This window comes from Sardina pilchardus, chromosome 16 (assembly GCF_963854185.1).
Source record: "Sardina pilchardus chromosome 16, fSarPil1.1, whole genome shotgun sequence".
Lineage (NCBI taxonomy): Eukaryota > Metazoa > Chordata > Actinopteri > Clupeiformes > Clupeidae > Sardina > Sardina pilchardus.
The window spans coordinates 22,231,442-22,248,941 of NC_085009.1; the positions used below are offsets into that span (position 1 = coordinate 22,231,442).

Below are 17,500 nucleotides of genomic sequence, written 5' to 3' on the forward strand. Positions count from 1 at the left end.
TGTGTGTGTGTGTGTGTGTGTGTGTGTGTGTGTGTGTGTGTGTGTGTGTGTGTGTGTGTGTGTGTGTGTGTGTGTGTGTGTGTGTGTGTGTGTGTGTGTGTGTGTGTGTGTGTGTGTGTGTGTGTCTGTGTGCGTGCGTGTGTGTGTGTGTGTGTGCGCGCGCTTGCTCACTGGTATTCGAGGAGCAGCTGCCTGTATTCTCTGACGATGGGTGTCATGACTTAAGGCAATGTTAAATGATTTTTCACACCCTGCCATTACGTGTGTGCAAAAAAAGTGTCATTGTTTGACTGAAGCAGCATGACACCTATCTTCATTTGGAGAGAAAGAGAGGGAGACACAGAAAGACAGAGAGGAGGAGAAGAAGAAGAAGAAGACAGTGTGAGTCATTCGTAAGTCTCAAATTCGATTGAGGAGACAGGACAATAGGATCTTTGAGACCTCCGGCCTCCTCTGTTTATTTTGGTGGTAGAGCTTAAAAGCAAACAGGCTGTTGGTGGCTGTTGAGCTGATGCAGAAAGATTACAAGAAAAGCCCAGAAGAAAATAATTAAAGGGGCTTTGTGTAGAATTTGAGTTATCTTGAACGACCCATCAAGTCTGCTACTGCTCTCTTCCATTGACTTGCATGTATTTGATACAGCGCCTCCTGAGGTACATTGTGGTACTACAGGAATATGCACTCTGAGGCACAGACAAAGCTAACTGGTTAGCATGCTAATTATAGTGGACACTTGTGCAGCACAGAACATAAGTGCGTGTGACGGTATGTTATTACATTACAACATTGAATTATGAAAACCTTTGGCCTGTAGTTACCATATAAATACCACACAAATACCACGCCTGGAAGTCTTAGCAACTTATCGGGTTTGATTGATAACCAATTAAAAGAGGAAGCTCAGTGAACTGTCATGCTTTGAAAGTGTCACCTTGGACCTTTTAGACAATTTGTTTGAGTGCTGCTGGCTTTTGATATTGCACACATGAATTTAATATAGGTGGGCTTGACCTATGGTTGCGTGTGTGTGTGCGTGCGTGCGTGTGTGTGTGTGTGTGTGTGTGTGACCTACAGTGTATGGATATCCCAAATGTTACACATCCATGGTGAGGGTGAAAGATACCCTATCCGTCTGTCTGTTTGTCATTTGGTTTGTCAGAACATTTAGGCTGCAAGTATTACAGACTTACACTTCTGTCATTTCCCAAGTAACAAGTTGTCCCCAAGCCGTCAGCATACAAATGGGTTGCACAAATAGTATCAGCGTGGGCTAGGAACCCCCCAACCCCACCCCCCCATCTACCATTATTACCCCGACCCACCCCTTAGGAACAAGACAGGGACCAAACTGCTGATGACAGGTTGATGAAAAGGGGATCTTTTGAAATTCAAATCACTGAGATTAAAACAAAGGTGATATATACAGTACATCAAGACCAGTAAGGGCTAAGGCAATGGCAAACCGTAAGCATGTCATTCAATTAGTTTGAGTGACAGCCTGTAATGAGGAATGTCACCTATGAGCTTCAGTGGGCGAATGTACTGTATGCCTTGCTTAAGATGTGTTTCTAGGTCATGTTTAAGATGTAAGATGGGCCTCTCCTTCCACTACGAAGCAGCCTCGTCGTCTCCAGGCGATGGTCCCAGTCAAAGTCAAAATATTCAATATTTGCTGTCTCCAGGGTAAGGGACCATAAAAGAACAACTTTGAAAGGTCTTCACTGGTGCAAAAACGCGGAAAGCTCATTCAATGCCTTAAAGTGGAATATTCTTAATCTCTTACAGTAGTATTCAGTTCTATATGATTAAATCTTTAAAAGTTACCCCTACAGCAAAGGCACCTTTACTGTAAGCACCGGAGTGTTGTTCATGAGCACCTGCATTGCCATTCCACACTGGTATCTGAATTGGTATGCTTTATGTGAGATTGGTGCTTGGGATATAATATGCTTTATGTGGGGCTGCGCTTCTCATTCCATATTGCTGTGCTTAAGTGTTTTTGTGTGTGTGTGTGTGTGTGTGTGTGTGTGTGTGTGTTTTTTTTGTGGTGTACGTGTGTGTGTGTGTGTGTGTGTGTGTACGTGTGCGTGTGTGTGTGTGTGTGTGCGTGTGTGTGTGTGTGTGTGTGTGTGTGTGTGTGTGTGTGTGTGTGTGTGTGTGTGTGTGTGTGTGTGTGTGTGCCAGTACTTGTCTTGCGGTTGTGTCCTTGCCACTCCACAGTGCTTCAAAGAGGCGTTGTGTGGAGAGGCCGGTAGTTCGTTAAGACCCCTCTGTCATTGCACGACAGCAGGAGTCTATCCCTACTTAACAACGAGGAGATAAGAGAGTGGTGTGTGTGTGTGTGTATGTGTGTTGTGTGGTTTATGTTTGTGTGTGTGCCAGTGTGCTCGTGTACGTGTGGGTGGCATTTACGTGTGTTTGGGGGGTGTTTATGTGTGTGCGTGTGTGTGTGGAAGGTTTTATGTGTGTGTGGGGTGTTTATGTGCGTGAGTATGCATGTGTGTGTGGAAGGTTTTATGTGTGTGTGTGTTTATGTGTGTATGTGTGTGTGTGTGTGTGTGTGTGTGTGTGTGTGTGTGCGCGCGCGTGTGTGTGTGTGTGGGGGGTCGTTGGCGGGGCAGAGATGAGGGACCCGGGTGGCGAGGCTTGTACACCAAACACCATGTTGCTAGGCACCTGTGTTTGTTTCGGCTGAGGTTTGGCAATCCATCTTATGAGCGGTGTCGAGTTACTAACGCTGACCCATCTTGTGTATATCAGTGGGCCTCCCACTTTGTCCTGGACGCAATTTCAGACAAAGTTCACTTTCAATTCTTACTCATTATTGCTCACTATTGATTTGGGACGCATCAAAGAACAGCTTTCGAATCTTGAAAAGTTCTAATCTGTCATTTTAACAATGCTTTTTGATAATAAAATAAGATTTAAATGAAATATATATATATATACATTATCTCCCTATCAGCCCGTTCTAAGATAATTCAGATAATGGAGTTGAGATAAGAAGCTAATGGTGTGCCCTAGTCATGTACTTAAATCATTTCAGTCAGTGGCTGGTCATCGGGACGCTGTGGCTTAGACAGGAAGTGCACGGGGCAGACACTTCTGTTCCTGCTCACCCTCTCTGTCTCGGATTCCTGAGCGACTCCCACCCACTGTCAGCTCGGAGGTCACCACACTCCACTAACTCTCACTGGAACTGCCAGCCAGTGGGAAATATATGCTCCCTTTTGTCCCTTTTAAAGGAGCTGTGTGAAGACTGTTGCTGTGTGTGTGTGCGTGTGTGTGTGTGTGTGTGTGTTTGTGTGTGTGTGTGTGTGTTTGTGTGTGTGTGTGCGCACACGAATATGTATGCGTGTGTGTTTGTTAGTGTGTATGTGTGTGTGTGTGTTTGCAGCAGAGAGAGCGAGAGAGATAGAGAAAGAGAAAAATGAAAAAGACAAAAATAAGAGAAAGAAAGACAGAACAAAACACAGAACGCGCGCGAGTGTCTCTGTGTGTGTTTACGTCGTGTGTGTCCACAATCTCTATCTCATTCTAGAATCTGTCTCCGTAAACAGTGTCGTAACGTGCCTCTTCTCTTGTCTCTCCCCTGCCCTCCTCTCCTCTCCTCTCCTCTCCTCTCCCCTGCCCTCCTCTTCAGGTCAGGACACTATTTGTCAGCGGGCTGCCCCTGGACATCAAGCCGAGGGAGCTCTACCTTCTCTTCAGACCATTCAAGGTACATACATGCCCCTCATTAGTCTCAGCTCTCCTGTTTACTCTGTGCCACTCCCCCTAGAGTTGCGCAAGTGGGGCCCATTTGCGATTGGCACTTTTTAAACAGAGATGGAGAGATAGTTGACGTTAACAATCGTGGTCAGGGCACTTCTAAGAGCCCGTCTTAAGTGCAACGCTCTCAGTGACTGAGCTCGAAAAAGACGAGACACAAACAAGCAGAAAGCAAATGTTTAGACATCGGGAAGATAGAGTTTTACAAGCCTTTCCACATTCTCATCACCAGACAAAGTAAACAGAGACGTTTTTAAGTGTTTTTTCACCTTTATATGCTGTGTTTTTAAATACTTGTTTCTGTTTTTTTCCAGGGTTATGAAGGCTCCTTAATAAAGCTTACCTCAAAACAGGTAAGATACAGACAGACCTATACAGTATGTCCGTACTTTACATCAGAGAGAGGGGGATTTGTTGATTTGTTCTTTGTTCTGAACCGTGGTTGTTGTTTTTGGCCCTTTCTCATGAAGAACCGTTTGTTCTCATTTGTTCCCTGTATGAGCTAGAGCTACTTCAGCTGTGTGTGTGTGTGTGTGTGTGTGTGTGTGTGTGTGTGTGTGTGTGTGTGTGTGTGTGTATGTGTGTGTGTGTGTGTGTGTGCCTCTGTGTGTGTGTGTGTCTGTTGGTCTGCACTTATGTCCTTGCATGTGTGCATATGTGTCTCTCAATACCTCTGTCTGTATGTATGCTGACATTGTATATGTGTGGATTTGCCCATGCGTGCGGACATGTGTATGATCTTACTGCATATGCAAGCGGCAGTTTAAGTGTGTGTGTGTGTGTGCATTTGTATTTATGTGTTTGTTTGTGAGAAGGAGATAGATAGAGAGAAAGAAAGAGTGTGTGTGTGTGTGTGTGTGTGTGAGAGAGAGAGAGAGAGAGAGAGAGAGACCAAGGAAGGAGAGTGCTTGCATGTGTCAAGCCTGTGTGTGTGTGTGTGTGTGTAAGTGAGTGTGCGTGTGTGTGATTGTATGTGTACCAGCGTGTGCATATATGGGCATGTTTATGTGCACAGCATTGGTGTGAGAACTGAAGGGGAGAACAGCACAGCACAGCACGAACGGTGCTTGATATTTGCCTCAGGCAGAAGGGGCTAGCTAGACCAGCCAGCCAGCCAACATGGCTGAAATCACAAACACTCAGGTGGAATAAGCCAGCCTAGCCTGGGACGGAAAAAAAAACAGAGCGATGAATCAGAGGTGTGAAGAGCAGGTGAAGAACCAGTGTTTTGACAAGCGAGAGGGACTTTGTGACCGGATGCGTTCCATTCGCTGGTGGGTTTCGGGGGTGGGGAGGTGGTGGTGGGGGTGTGACGCAGGAGAGGGTTGTGGGGGGGGGGGGGGGGGGGGGTGTGAGATGGTCTGGCACGCCATCCCTGGACATGCCGATCATTTCTTGCCGTTGGATGTGCAATCTCTCCTTACAGCCCTCTTTTGCGTGTGGGAAGTGAGAGGGTCATTAAATGGCACTAATTCGCCAACACGCGCGGTTACGCACACACGGAAAGCATTCGTCAAGTATTGGCTCACGACAGTACAAACGGTATCAGCTTTCATGCAACTGAAACTTATCACAGGAGCTGCTAAGCTCCTTGCCCGAAACATCTGTTATAGAATTCTATTATTGTTAAAAGTATATCAAATACAGAAATGCACTGAACTAGACCATGTTTTGCATTTGTTGGCAGCCCTCAATGTGCTTTTCATATGCGAAAATTTTTTTTACTTACATGAGCGGGATCACAAAATGCCCGTAATTTAGCTGGAATTCAATTCCATAACACTGTAAAGTGTAGTGTTGTTCACTGCTTCCCTATAGAATGGCCTAGTGTAGCCACATGTAAGTTTACCCAAAGCATACTAACTGATGATAAGGCAATCGTGCGGCCCAAATTATTTTCATAACAATCGTGTTTGTTCTTCTTTTAACGCCCCTTTATCGCGCTCTGTTTGCCAACGTAGGCTATATACATATTCCCAAGGCGGCAAAGGCCGCTCCGAAAGTATGTTGTTTACTTTAACATGCTCAGTCAGTACCGAGTTCACGTGGAGTTCACGGGCGTTGAATATGGGACATTTTAGAACAACCGCACGGCCCTCTCGAACTGGCTCGGGCGCAACAGGAAGTTGACATGACGCCTGCTTCCTGTCCATGGGTGTGCCATCTCGCTCTGTTCGAACCGACCTGAACAGGGGCCCGGAGGGCACGAGGAGTTTTGGGAACGAGCCGAGTTTTGGTGCGCCGACCTTTTCCCTGCGCGCTCCATGAGGCCCCTCGTAGACGACCTGGGCACTAGGGAACAGCAATGACAACAATAATGTAAATCAATTGATTCCAGGCTCGACTCGGGAAGCAGGCGCGATCTCCATATATAGTAGCAGGTCTTGCCGTTGCTATTTTGGTTCGCTGTCAGGCTCTCTCTCTCTCTCTCTCTCTCTTTTTCTCTCTCTGACGTCCCTGTGAAATTTCTCCTCTCTGTCTTTTTTTTGTTGTTTTTTTCCCCCCTGTCTTCTCCCTCCTCAGCCAGAAATGATTCCCATCCTCTCTCTCTCTCTCTCTCCCTCTCTCTCTCTCCCTCCCTCTCTCTCTCTCCCTCTCTCTCTCTCTCTCTCTCTCTCTCTCTCTCTCTCCCATTTAGCTCGTTTTGCTTATGCAGGCCCAAACTTCATGTGCTGTTGCTCTTTCGGTCTTTCACCTTTCTCTCTCTCCCACTGTCTCTTGTTCTCACTCCCTCTCCCCTCCCTTTCTCTCTCTCTCCTCTCTCTCTCTCTCTCTCTCAACTCATCTCTCTCTCTGTCTGTCTCTCTCTCCCTCCCTCTCTCCTCTTCTCTTCTTCTCTCCTCCCTGCCTTTGTCTTGCATCTTTCTCTTTTCGCCTCTCCCTCTCGCTCTCCCCCGCCAGCTCCTCTTCTTCCTCTCTCACGGTTTCACCTTGTCATATACTCTCTGTCATCTCCTCTCCACCACTCTGCCTCTCACTGTCTCTTTCGTACTCCACCCCTGCCTCCATGCCCCCCTCCGCACACACACACACACACACTCACACACACACCCACACTCCCACACACACACACACACACACACACTCACACCCACCCACACCCATGCACACATACACACTCACGCACCCAAACACACTTCCACACCCACTCACACACACACACACACACACTCACACACACACCCACACTCCCACACACACACACACACACACACTCACACACACCCACACCCACACCCACTCCCACACCCATGCACACATACACACTCACGCACCCAAACACACTTCCACACCCACACACACACACACCCACCCACACTCCCACACACACACACACACACACACACACACACACACACACACACACACACACACACACACACACACACACACTCCCACACCCATGCACACATACACACTCACGCACCCACTCACACACACGCACGCACACCCACGCACACACACACACACACACACACACACACACACACACACACACACACACCCCTCCCCTCCTCCTCTGTCATGCCGTCCTCCTCCAGTGGTTTTGACGTATGTGTCCTTTATCTGCTTCTGCGGAGCGCTCAGACTTGCTTTCAGCTGAGTTGATGCTTATTGTAGTCGCTGCCTGGCCTGGTCCTCTCTCTGTCCTGTGTCTGAACCAACCCCCCCCCCCCCCCTTCCATCCTTCCCCCTCTCTCTCCATCTCTTCTCTCTCCATCTCTTGTCTTTTAAGCCAAGCATTTCCTACCCTAAGGTATGATGTGCTGATAAAGTAGATCCATGCTTTAGTCATAAAGAGAGGACGGTTTTGGTCCAAAAATGTATTGTTTTTGGCCATTCGGTCTTGAAACTTTTGAATGATTTGTTTCAAGTCTCTATTCCTCTCTATATCTCTCTTTCTCTCTTTCTCTCTCTCTCTCTCTCTCTCTGCCCCACTCTCTTTTTCCCTCCACTGCTCTCCCACTATGCATGTCTGCCGTGAGCTTGCACAGACCCCTGTGTTTGTGTGTTCTTGTGCTCTTAATCCTGTCTCTGCCTTGTGTCGCTCTCTTTTCCCTCCATACGTACGTGCTGTCCCTCACTTTTTCCGTTTGTTCCCTGAAGCGTAAACAGTTTTTCTTTCTCGCCATTAGCGTAATCTCCTGCTCTCTGGATTCTAGCATCACCCATCCACAGAGTTCCACCCAACTCTTTTAGCGCCAGTTCCCGGTCGACCCTCTCACGAAAAAACGCCTGTATTTAGTTTGTTTATGCTAGCCTACATCTAGGCCATTAGAAGCCTGTATCATTGAACACCCTCCCTAATATGGATCCTTTTAATGCAATCTCAAGGGGTCGCTAAAGCAACTCGAACTGACAATGCAAAATAATCTCTAAAAAAAGGGAAAAGCAGCTAAAAAAGATTTCTTCCAGGGGCAGAGCGTCCTAACCAATCTAAAGTGCTGTCTTTTTTCCCCCTTTTTCTTCTTCAGCCGGTGGGGTTTGTCAGCTTTGACAGTCGATCAGAGGCCGAGGCGGCGAAGAACGCCCTGAACGTGAGTAGCTCGCCAGTCTTTCTATTTTTTTCTTTTTTGTCTCCTTTCTTTCTTTTAATTTTTTTCCCTCCCTCCTCCTCCTCCCTCGGGAGACGTCAAGCAGAACTCATCCTGCCGGCGAGTTCGGTCATGACCTTCACGCTCGGTTGCACGGATCGCAGAGTCCTCCACAAGCTGTGATCTGAGGCAGAGATTAGCACGTGACATGTTAGCGTCGCTAGTGGTCGTCCAGTCGTGGTGTTTACTCCAACAGGTGACTGTTGTAGGTATGCCTAATTATAGCTGTTGAAAAGTCCAAATTAGAAACGACAAGACCACAAAATATTAGATATTAGATCATTATTAAAATATCACAAAATATTAAAATAACAATTACTGCAAGTACGTTAGAGGAGAAATATTTTACATTTGGCTCACATTTGGTCTGAAAGCATTTGGCCTATCAAACTTGCTTAGTTTAATAAACAAATGGAACCTCAAACAATAGGACATGTATGAGTTATGTTGAATAAACAGTTTGTGTCCATGAGCTTGTTCATCTACATATAGTGGAGATCCAGGACTCAGAAGTATATTTGCCCATCACTTTTTAGCTCTGTTATAAATCTTTCAGTTGATCTCAGGTGAGCAGTTTTCATTTGTTTATGTGATAGCACAAATAGACGAACAGAGTTTTAGTTCAGATCCTTGCTGAATGTGGATTACAAGCGAGCAAGTTCTGCCTCCCGAGTTTCCGCTCCCTTCCATCACATTAATTGCACCTAATGAGCGGGAAGCAGCTGTTTTGCCGAGTTAAAGCAGAGTGTATCGATCCACGACTTATGTTTAATCTCTCTTAGCTGAAGTAGGAGGAAGGTCTGACCTTGCCCTGCTAAAAATCCTTTGAGCAGTGCAGCAGGTGAATTCACGCAAGTCAAGTGTGAAGTATGTGTGTGTGTGTGTGTGTGTGTGTGTGTGTGTGTGTGTGGGTGTGGGTGGGTGCGTGTGTGTATTTTCTCACCCAACGGAACAGTGTTCTCCTCTGAATGTGTGCATACTTCACCCATCTAGGGCAAAAGGGGGATTTACATTCTGCTTCCTGATGTTCATTTTTATATTTCCTTAATCTTTCCACTGCTGTTACTCCCCTCCAGCTATTTCAGTCCAGCTACTCCACTCCATTACTGCCCTCCTGTTACCCCACTCCATTACTGCCCTCCTGTTACCCCACTCAATTACTGCCCTCCTATTGCCCATTCCATTACTGCTCCCCTGTTATTCTACTTCATTACTGCCCTCCTCTAACTCCGACTCCATTACTGCCCTCCTGTCACCCCCACTCCATTAGTGCTCCCCTGTTACTCTACTTCATTACTGCCCTCCTCTTACTCCACTCTATTACTGCCCTCCTGTTACCCCAACTCCATTACTGCCCTCCTGTCACCCCCACTCCATTACTGCCCTCTTGTTACCCTACTCCATTACTGCCCTCCTGTCACCCCCACTCCATTACTGCCCTCCTGTTACCCCACTCCTTTACTGCCCTACTGATACCCTACTCCATTACTGCCTTACTGATACCCTACTCCATTACTGCCCTCCTGTTTCTCCACTCCATTACTGCCCTCCTGTTACCCCACTCCATTACTGCCATCCTATTTCCCCACGCAATTACTGCCCTCCTGTTACCCCTACTCCAGTACTGCCCTCCTGTTACCCCACTCCATTACTGCCCTCCTATTACCCCACTCCATTACTGCCCTCCTGTTACCCCCACTCCTTTACTGCCCTATTGTTACTCCTCTCCATTGCTGCCCTTATGTTACCCCAGTCCTGCTACTCCAGCCCTGTTACTCCCCACCTGTTCCCCCAGTCCAGATACTCAAATCGTGTTACTTCAGTCCTGTTACTGCAGTCCTGCTACTTGAGTCCTCACCCTTCCACTCCTGCTTCTCCAGTCCTGATGGAGGTCTTCACTCCTGCTGTAGGCTGTGTGGTCTGGGGAGTGTGTCAGACCACCTGATGTTTACCTGATGTTTGGGATTAGATCAGGGACTTTTTAGCTCCAGATAAGAGCCGAAGTAGAGCCATATCAGAGCCGTAACAGCTGGGCTACACACCGGGTCTGCAACTGATGCGCTATGTTACCGAAGAGTAAAAACAGTTTTAGAACACTAGTCTAGACTGGTTGTTTTCGAAGGTATGCTTTGCTAGCATGTCTGGTGTAGCCAGTTCTATTCATCCACGATATTCCTTAGCCAACAATGAGCGTCGCCATGACACCTCAGTATTCAGAAAACGGTTATCTATTTTCGGCAAAGCTGCGTTGTATCTGTTTTAAGGTGACGGTTGGCAGACGGTTTATATCGGTTATATTTTACGTAGTATATCCATGCTGAGGGCAGAATTGTCAACATTTCGAAAGAAATCTAAGTTGGAACATATTCTATTTAGCGTACTGAGAATGCACAAGGCAATAATGTAAACAGAATGAATGGAAGTTGAAAACAGACCAGATTTCCGGGTTAACGAACTAGGTGGATAACAGTGGAAGCTCATTATTGCAGCATACGTTCTGCGGACGGCTTGCCTCAGTTGCATGCCCAGTGTAGCCTGCCTGGAGCAGCAAGAGCCTCTTCCCCACCGTTGGGCCAAATCCGTGAAAATTGGAGCCTATCAGAGCCATACAATCGAAATTAGGTCCAGAACAGGGCCAGGTTACGGCCCGATTCAGCCTCTCTGAAAGGACTGTGTGTCCATTGCGGTTTCTTTGGTGGAAGGGGGAGGCAGTGAAAGAGCATTACACAGCATACCTGAGGAGAAGACGCCGCAGCTCAACTGTTCCTGCACACAGTAATAACAGCTCGCGCTCTCTCCCAGGGTTTATTCTTCCCCCGAGAGATGCATCAGAAATGAAAAACGGAGGAGTCGAGAATTGAAAAACGTCACACACACTGACTACTTCTCACCCTCAGGCCATTTGAAAAAGTGTGTGTGTGTGTGTGTGTGTGTGTGTGTGTGTGTGTATGGGGGGGGGTCTCACAAGAGAGCATATTAGATTTCAGCTGTGATATGTGGCCGTTGGGAGCTTTTTTAATGTTTTTAAATCGCGACATCCGCCTGCTTGTCCTATCCGCGGGATGACTCAAATTGATGGGTATTTGAGACCCCTGCTGATGTTGCCGCTGCTAATTTTGGTTTCTCTAAAAACACGACAAGCATTTCGGCTGCGCCGAAGGACACACACACGCGCGCACAAAACACACACCGCAAGATAATGAAAGACGTTCCACTTTCTCTCCTCGGCGATCTCCGATAAACAGCTCAAAACAAGAAAGCGAGTGCGCGCGCCTTCAGACGGCGCGGCGTAGGATAGCGGAGGGAGCTCGTGGAGCCCGTGGGCTCATTATTGCGCTGTCGAGACTTAGACCTCTGAAGCTTCAATCGACACGGGCGCAGAGCAGTCGGAGCCGCGGCCAATCCCACTTAATTCCCCTTCTCCATGAGAACCGGGTTCCGGCTCCCCGTACAGCACGGCACCCGCGAGGCCTTGAGGGACGGGCCTAGAACCGACCTCGGCAGTACCTCAGAGAGCCGGGGCGAGTAAGCGTGGCTTCTCCTCATCGATCCCTCTCACTCTCTCTCACTCCTCCCTCAATCCCTCGCTCGCTGCCTTCCTCAGCACCCAGCCCCCCCCCCCCCCCGTCTTTTTACTTTTCATTTTCTGCAAACCTGTAAAAAACCACACACCCTCATCTCTACTCTAAGAACTCCCTACTCTCCCTCCCTCCTTCTTCTCTCTCTCTCTTTCCCTCCCTCCTTCTTCCCCTCTCTCTCTCTCTCTCGCTTGCGCTCTCTTTCTCACACAGGCGCACATTCACAAACATGCATACTGTACATGTACAGTACACAAACACAGTCACACATAGACACATGACATGAGTACACACAAAAAACACACAGGCAAGCACTCACACACATACCCACACACATGCACACACACACACACACACACACACACACACACACACACACACACACTCATCCACGCTCGTATTAGGTTGATTTCAGGGTGAATAGCCGGAGGGTTAGTCTTCCCTGTTCTCAGCACTGAAGACAAACGACATCTTTGTTCCTCGCGAGTCCCTCCCTTGTTTGCAAGACACGCTAAATTGTATTTTTAGAATTTGGCTCGGTCGGAATAGCAAAATATTAAAATGAAACCATAAACAATGTTTTTTTTTTTCCACTTAAGCGAAATGAAGCCGCTCCCGAGGGGAGCGGAGAGACAGTTTTTAATATCGATTGTGAACATGAAAGCCACGTCAGCAGTGCCAAGATTCCTCCGCGAGGCCACACTATTTACAGGATTTGTCTGCGCTGGCTGATTAGACTAGAGACAGCCCGGTCCCTGTCAGTCGCGGGTTACTGTGCTGATCGCGATGTCGAGGTACAGATAGAGTTCACGGAGGAGGGAAGTGACAAGTGAAGTCTGGAAAGTTCTCGCAAAACGTCAAGGCTTTCATTCCCAGGAGTGTGTCTGTGCTGTATATTCATGTTATGTAGTCTTATGTGTTGTTTGTGTTTGTGTGTGTGTGTGTGTGTGTGTGTGTGTGTGTGTGTGTGTGTGTGTGTGTGTAAGCATGTGTTTTCAAAAACCCCCAAAGTAAACTATTCTGCTCTTATCATGCTTGTTATCTGCTTTGCTGATTACAGATTGGAAGTGTTTGTTGGTTATTTTAATGACATAGGGGGGGAAAAAGAAACATTTAATCTTGTTTTGTTCATTTTCTTGTCTCTAGGGAGTCCGCTTTGACCCGGAGATTCCCCAGACCCTGCGTCTGGAGTTCGCCAAAGCCAACACCAAGATGGCCAAGAGTAAGCTCGTGGGCACCCCTAACCCTCCCCCATCCCAGCAGAGCCCTGGACCCCCCTTCATCAGCAGAGACCCCTGTGAGTACACCCCCCCACCCCACCCCACCATACACACACACACACACACACAACTCACCCACCACAACTATTCCCACACCCCAAACAGTCCCCCAACAGCCCTCCCAAATCCTAATACCCACACCCACAGTGTCCATTTCAGGGCAGTAGAATTCCCTTCCCCACCACAAATGAAATGCCCACTCTACCCCACCCCACCATCACCACCACAGTGTCCTATCAACATTAAGCCCCCTCAAACGCCTACACTTACCCGTCCACACCCACATACTGTATGCCATCTTTGGTCATGTAGAACACCCTTCCCAGGAGAAATCCCCACCCCTGACCCAGTCTCCATCTGAACACAAGTAGGACCCCCCCCACACACACACACACACAACTGCCCCAACTGCCCCCTTATCTGTTGTCCTGTCTCTGCCTCCGCGGAGTGGAGCCCATCCCAGGAGAACACCCACACCCTCCCAGTAGAAATGCCCCCCCCCCCCCACCCCCCCCCCCCCCCACCCCCCCCCGACCCTCACCGCCGTCTCCGTTACAACCACAGTGCAGCTCCAGCCCAGCCCTTATCTGTTGTCCTGCGTCCGTCTCCACTCAGTGGAACTGTTTGTCCTTTACTGTACTTTACTGTACTTTACTGTACTTTAAGGTTGTGCTTTACTGTACAGTGGGTTTATCATATAAACCCGTATCTGTTGTCCTGTGTGCATCTCCATGCAGTGGAACTGCGGTGCGTCCTTTACTGTGCAGTGAGCTCGTCATGTAAACAGGCTGTTACAGGAACCGGTGGTCTATCGCTTGGAGATCTGGGAAGGGGGAGGCTTACGGTCAGATTGCTGAACACTCTGTGTGTGTGTGTGTGTGTGTGTGTGTGTGTGTGTGTGTGTGTGTGTATTGGGGGGTGGGCATGAGTCCGTGTGTTAGTGTAAAAATGGAAAAAAGTTTGCACACTTGAAATCCCTCTTTTTTACTTTTATTTTCTCTTTTCTCTAGCACAGAAAAACGTTTCGACCGTGTGGTCTTCTTCAGATTCTTCAGATTCTGAAGGGAAACTGAAGAAGACCACACGGTCGAAACGTTTTTCTGTGCTAGAGAAAAGAGAAAATAAAAGTAAAAAAGAAGGATTTCAAGTGTGCGAACTTTTTTCCATTTTTATGATTTACCCTTGTTCTGCACCTTGACCTGAGATGTGCACATACTGTACTTCTCCACTATAACTCCGTGTGTTAGTGTCCCTTTGTTGTGCGAGTGTGGGGTTCATGAGAGAGTGTTTGTGTGGGCTGGTAGTGGCGTAGAGTGCCTAATTTTTAGAGGCTGGTGTGTAGAAGCGTTTGCACTTTTTGACCCTTTAAACTAAGGAACGTGAGACAGTGAAAGTGTTGAGACAGTCGCTGCAATCCCAGAGAGGGAAAAAATACACGTGAAGGACTTGAGTGATGAGTGATTATATAACAAAATTGTGTCGCTAAACCAAGCTATGCTAATGAATGTCAGTGCTGTTTACGTGTGGCCAGAATGACATGTCATCACCAAAGGTGCAAGTTTGCCACAGACATAAACATTCAGCAGCTTGTGGAATTTGATTTAAAAAACACTGCTGATGTAATTGTTTAGATATTTAGAGGCACTTTAGAGGCACAGTTTGTTTTCTGGTAAACACTGGAGAGTTGACACGACTGCTGTGACGAACGTGCCCCTGGCGTACAGTAGATGATGGGGTAATAGCTGGCCAGCAGTGAGTTGGGAGGAGTAAACGGGATTGGATGGATGACCTCACTGCACTGACCTGGTGAAGCCCCTTGCTCACCATGGATGTAGTCCGGCAGCCAAATGCCATCATTTAGGTGAACCTGGTTTTGTCGGTTAAAGTTTTTTTTTATTCAACACATTGGACAGGAAAGGCTCAATATACAAAATTGCCCAAGGGATATCTCCGGGCACCCTCTTAAATCTTAAAGAGGTACCCCTAGTCTACTAGATTCTGCAACAAAGAAAAAAACCTTTAACCGATAAAACCAGGTCTGACTCCATCCTGGTGTGAATACAATCAAATAAATATGAAATATGAGGTCAAATATTGGGTCTAGACATACTAGACATTAGGCACTGAAGACGATACTGAAGTGCCCTAAAAGCACTGAGGAAGGTCGTCATTTTAATAATGAGGAGGGCGGGGCTAGCTCTAGCACAGCGGTAGCGTCCATGTTCCCTCCTTAGTCAGTGTCCACGGGGACGCAGGTTCGACTCTGGCCTGAGGTCATCTTCAGAGCCCACTCCCTGTGTCTTTTCCTCACCGACATCCTCTCACTGATCTGTCAAATAAAAAGGCTAAAAGGCTAAAAAAGCACCAACATGAAAATAAGAAACATATCAAGCGGAAACAGGTGATATAGTAAGACTCTTCATGTGATTCCTGTGCCGTCAGCATTTTCCTAGGCATGTCGAAGCGCTGACCGACCGATCGTTCGGAAAGAACAGCAGCGGCAGCAGCATTGTCATGTCCACACCCGAGTCTGGACTGGCATGGACGGCCTGGAGGGAGGGGGGGCGGGGAGACTTGTCATGTAGCATTGAGATTGCATGCGTACTTTCACTTCCTTTTAAAGTAAATATTTTGTTAGTCTTTTTTGTGTGTGGGTTGTAGTTACTCTCCAGACCTGGAGATTTGCTCAGAGATCTCCCCGACATAAGATACCTCTCGTGAAATTTCTACAGGGTGTGTTTCAGGTTTTGCACAGAATGTGCAAATAAACAATTAAACATCAAAGAACAAATCAGTATTATGGTCTTGCTAAAGTGAGTTACTTCTAGGACGGGCACTTCGAACTAGAGGCTTTAGCCTATCGTCTCTCTCTCTCTCTCTCTCTGTTTCTCAAACACTTGTTATTTGAACCAAACCAATCCTCTATGAGGTATTATGGGGGAATTCTTGACAGGATTGCCGTGTGCTTTGTTTTTCAACAGAGTTAAATATTTTGTCAGGCGTTAGACACACACAGAAGGCTTTTTGGCCTGACGGACAGAGCCTGTGCAGGCTAGTGTGTGTTTGTGGTATGTGTGTGTGTGTGTGTGTGTCTGTGTGTGTGTGTGTGTGTGTGTGTGTGTGTTTGTGTGTCTGTCTGTGTGTGTGTGTGTGTGTGTGTGTGTGTGTGTGTGTGTGTGTGTGTGTGTGTCTGTGTGTGTCTGTGTGTGTGTGTGTGTGTGTGTGTGTGTGTGTGTTTGTGTGTGTGTGTGTGTGTGTGTGTGTGTGTGTGTGTGTGTGTGCTCGGTTTCGTTGCCTCACATTCCAGCTAAATGACTAAACACTCTCTTATCTCCGATCAGCCTGGGTGAAGGAACAGGCCTCCCGGTCCCTGTATGATGGAAGGAAAGAAATGGATGAGAATATGGAAGGAAACGATTAAGCCGGGGCATGACGTAATGACTTAACTAATCTCTGAGAAAAATTTACGCAATTATCCGACCAGAGATTTTTTTTAATCCTGCTGTTGATTTTGGAGTTTTTTTTCGTGATAAGGGTGAGCTTAGTTATGAGGTGCGGATCATTCGGCTGTTGCTTTTGAAACTTCAGTGCGTTGCGTGTTCACGGCCAAAAAGTTACTACCAAAAGTGGCTTTCTTCTTCTCCTGGGGTGTGTCTTATTCTGTCTTCACTACATTTCCCAGAATTCTTAAGTGTTGATCATTGTCTGTTAGCCAGATCTCCACGACGACAACATTGCACCATCTCACACAAGGATTCTGATTGGTTCTCTCCTTGCTGTTGCTGTTTCCCAAGGCACTGCTGTGCCACATCTGTTAATGCAGTGGTTCTTTTCACTGTACGAAAACATTTTGTCAACTAGCTTCCATTTGTTCTTAAGAGGGAGATTTGTACATGACTCAATACGTTATTGTGTGCTATAGAGTTATCAGCTAATCTTATATATGATATGTTTATAGTGGTTGTATTTGCTGTTTTTATACTGTTAAACTGTATATGTTTTTGTTCAGATGTGTTGCAGAATGCAGAGTTGATGTGTTTATGGCTCTGCATTACAACCTTGCTCAGACTCCATTTTGTTTTTGATAACCAAATGGATAGCAGTTTTCTCTCACTCTTCCACCTCCTCCCTGGACCACTCATTTGGGTGCCTCTCATTTAGTCTTTTATACATCCTCCCTTCCTTCCTCGGTCCTCGTCCTCACTGATCTACATAAAGAATGATGGGGCGGCAACGATGGGATAGTCTATCCAGTGTTGGTTATAGATCAGTGGGA

The 17,500-nt window shown here is 47.1% G+C and overlaps 1 protein-coding gene across 4 annotated transcripts in view; it reads left to right on the top strand.

Moving 5' to 3' along the window:
* Positions 1 to 17,500, top strand: part of LOC134059409 (RNA-binding protein with multiple splicing-like) — a 41,830-nt gene that overhangs the window by 5,825 nt on the left and 18,505 nt on the right. For all 4 annotated transcript variants that reach the window (XR_009935045.1, XR_009935046.1, XM_062515803.1 and 1 more), the window contains exons 2-5: positions 3,644 to 3,721; positions 4,086 to 4,124; positions 8,247 to 8,309; positions 13,091 to 13,241. Coding sequence is in view for 2 of the 4 variants with exons in the window: in XM_062515803.1 (XP_062371787.1) it covers positions 3,644 to 3,721; positions 4,086 to 4,124; positions 8,247 to 8,309; positions 13,091 to 13,241 (331 nt within the window). In the remaining 2 variants the exon portion in view is untranslated. The remainder of the gene's footprint in view (positions 1 to 3,643; positions 3,722 to 4,085; positions 4,125 to 8,246; positions 8,310 to 13,090; positions 13,242 to 17,500) is intronic.